Source organism: Protomyctophum bolini (assembly GCF_963924005.1).
Source record: "Protomyctophum bolini genome assembly, chromosome: 2".
NCBI lineage: Eukaryota > Metazoa > Chordata > Actinopteri > Myctophiformes > Myctophidae > Protomyctophum > Protomyctophum bolini.
Window position 1 is genome coordinate 39,126,338 of NC_137863.1, and position 3,433 is coordinate 39,129,770.

Below are 3,433 nucleotides of genomic sequence, written 5' to 3' on the forward strand. Positions count from 1 at the left end.
TACCTGCGCCTCGCACCGCACGCACGGCCTCAAACACCAATGTCATGTTAGCTGTAGCGCCGGTACAATGATCCGCGAGAGATTTAACACCTTCATATCGGGGGCTATAGGTTGTTAAGTCTACACAAAATATATTTATTTTGACACGTCGGTCGGAGACTCGCGCACGCACGGTCTTTCTCTCGGTCTCACCGATGAATTTAAAATGCGCTTCATTCATTGGAATATAGGTGGTGTAGTATAGCATGGCCTACGTACGTTTGCTTTGCCACACTGCCAGCTAAATAAAAACAAATAGCAGAAATGTATGTCACACACACTCGAAAAGTTGTAACCAAGCGGGAGTATTCTCACTCTAGTTTCCCTGCGGGGAGGCTGCAGTCAGTCAGTCAGTCAGTGAAGTGAAGTCTGCAAGCATGAATGCAACACAACTATGCAGCGGATCATCGCATGCAGGCCCCGCGCAGCAGCGACTGTGCTCCGGTGTCACCGCAAAGCAGACGCGCATGCACCGAATAGTCTGACAGAAAGTTGCTGTACAATGTTATTAAGTTATTCTGTTCTATAGACTACCTTTAGTAGTGTACCTTGACAAGAAGTGACCCGCGCGCGCGCACACACACACACACACACACACACACACACACACACACACACACAGCCACAGCACGGCCAACCTCTTGATGACATCACTCTTGTCACGGCTCGTCGGCACTTCTTGGACCTCCATCAAGGTTTGAGTCACCCGCTGTGACCGACGGCGATGTTTCACCCCATTCATTCTAAAGCTCAGGACACGCGCACACATACACACACACACACAGTCAGTCACACTACTGCTCTGGGGGACAGTTTTTTGCAAAGAAGAAGCGTCATGATGGCAGAAGAGATCCGGGGTAAACGAAGGAAACAAGCCAACCCGAGGAGAAATCAAGGTAAGAAAATGTTGCTGCTTTAAAATTTCCCCTAAAAGTTTCAATAAGTTTTGTGATAACCTCCATGACACGCGCGGCGACGGGGCGGATGAGAGCTCACCGTTATCTCAGCCCACAGGAGCCCCGAAGCGGATCGGCGTGCAATCTGGTGGATTTGTAACTTTCAAGACTTTCACCACAGCACAGAATATGGACATATCGATTAGCCTATACTGTACGCACTCGACTGTACTCTGGCTTCAATCGCAAAGCTCATGTCAAACGTTTATTGATCGATTACGTCTTGCAGCTTTTACTGCAGAAATGACGTTCCTCTATAGCCGTGTGCCTGCGGGTTGTATTCTAGCCTATACCTGTGAGATAAGATATACCTGCCTGGCCGAAGACAGAGTTTATTTTCAACACGTGTATATAGTTTAGTGTAATCCTGTACGAGGCTGTAACTGTACGCTACAATGCTTGTGTAAATTCAAAACTTGATTGCGTTCATTCTCAATTATTCTGCTCATGTTGTCCAACTTTCGAACAACTTCCCCGTTTTCAGACAATCACAACTTTAACTGGCAAAAAGTGCACATGAACCTGTTCTCAGTCTAGGCTATACTCTGCAGCTGCTGTTCTTAGACGTAATTTTATCAGTTTTATAATGTTTGAAATAATATTATTTGACGAATCAGCATTTAGACAATTCTTTTTTACACAAGCAATAGGCCTAGTATTGAAAGAAAGAATAGCTAAGAAAAGAGAGAGAGAGAGAGGGGGGAAAGAATGCACAAGCTTTTTGCAATGTGAATTTTTATAGTCTTAAAAAAAAAATCAGTTTTTTGTTTTTGTTTTAATTTACGTCTCCCCTGAATACTATCATTTGGCATAATTAATGTTCTACATTGGCCTACAGACATTATAAATTATAGACAAGTTGCGTCAACAAGATTTTAATTAACAACCAAATTAATTAGCCTGTAAGAAATCAATATGAACAAAATCTAATACATAAATCATCTGACAAATCATCTTGTAAATGCAAGAATGCATTTATGTAGGCTACATAAATGCTTCTTCCCTCGACACATATTTCCAGGTCTCTTTCGAGCCGTTTCATTTGGGTCACAGCGGATGCCCCATCGTTGGAAACAGAGACGATATATTTCACTGGTGATGTCAGTCATTCTAACAGTGATAAGAGGAACTGAAGACACAGTGAGATGTTTTAGTTACAGTATTCTGCAGCTATAGCGTCTTTAATTAGACGTGTTAATTAATATAGAACTATGCGTATACAGTATGCCGAAACAACACGTGCATTAATCGCCGAGTTGATGTGCATGAATTCTGAAAAGGCTGGTGGATGTTGAAAGCAAATGCATTTGTGTGTGTGTGTGTGTGTGTGTGTGTGTGTGTGTGTGTGTGTGTGAGAGTATAAGGAGTCAGAGCCTTCAAGAAGAAGTTTATTAGTTTGCTCTCTAAAGAGTTTCCTCATTTTGATTCAGCGAGTGGTGTGAGGCTTAGCAGACTTTAACACCATGGTGAGATCCCCTCTGGCTGCTCTCACACACGCACACACACACACACACACACACACACACACACACACACACACGGGCACACACACAGGCACACACACACACACGCACGCACGCACACACAGGCCTACAAACACTCTCACCTCCGTGTCATCATATAGCACCGTTACTTTACACTCTCAGTACCTCCTCCTCAAATCAACAGCATCACGCTATCAGAAAAACCTATTAGTAAACGTCATGCTTTGCCACACAGACCCCGTCACCAGGAGATGTAAATCCAAGGCACTCTTCTGGCAACAAACGTTTGAAAGGCCTTTATTCAATATGGAAACAGGCCCGTCACCTTTGGGTCATACTCATATTCATATACTCCCCCCCCCCCCCCCCCCCCCCCGCACGTATATGACGTAAGAGGAAATTGGCTGCTGTGTGAATTAAGGTCAATTACCAAAATGATGGTTCCTCCATCCGCCTTTAATGCCTCCTTTGACTTCAGATGCCTGATTTACATTCCATACATACACACACAGTAATAATATTCTCATTGTTAATCTATTCATATGTAACTCAAGAGAGTGTTACGGGTCCAATTTGGTTTCATTTGTACACTCTCAGTTAAATTGACACGGGATTTGACTGACTGTGTATGATTTCTTTTTGAGACATAGATGAAGACATTGTGGTTTGGAAACAACCTGAAGAGTGAATCTAAAGAAGTATAGCCTATAGTGAATCAGATTTTTACTGTATAGAATCAGAAGAAAATAAGTCTTCCAGAGTCACGTTACCTTTAAATCTAAAGGCTTTTTATTTTAGACTTTCGAAAATCAAAAAAGATAAAATAGCGTATCTACCAACTCATAAAACAGCACATCGACAACACGTCGCAATGTGACGTTGTGTGAGCTTGTAGATGTGCTACTTTTGATGATAGTGATATGAATGAATCTGGATAAATAAATATCCTCACGA

General features: G+C 42.7%; 1 protein-coding gene across 1 annotated transcript in view; it reads left to right on the top strand.

Annotated features, from left to right (window-relative positions):
- The first annotated feature begins 795 nt into the window (after positions 1 to 795).
- LOC308330099 (zinc finger E-box-binding homeobox 2) overlaps positions 796 to 3,433 on the top strand; it is a 35,610-nt gene continuing 32,972 nt past the window's right edge. Inside the window, exon 1 of the mRNA XM_080784784.1 lies at positions 796 to 935. Coding sequence (XP_080640910.1) covers positions 875 to 935 — 61 coding nt within the window. The 5' untranslated portion in view covers positions 796 to 874. The remainder of the gene's footprint in view (positions 936 to 3,433) is intronic.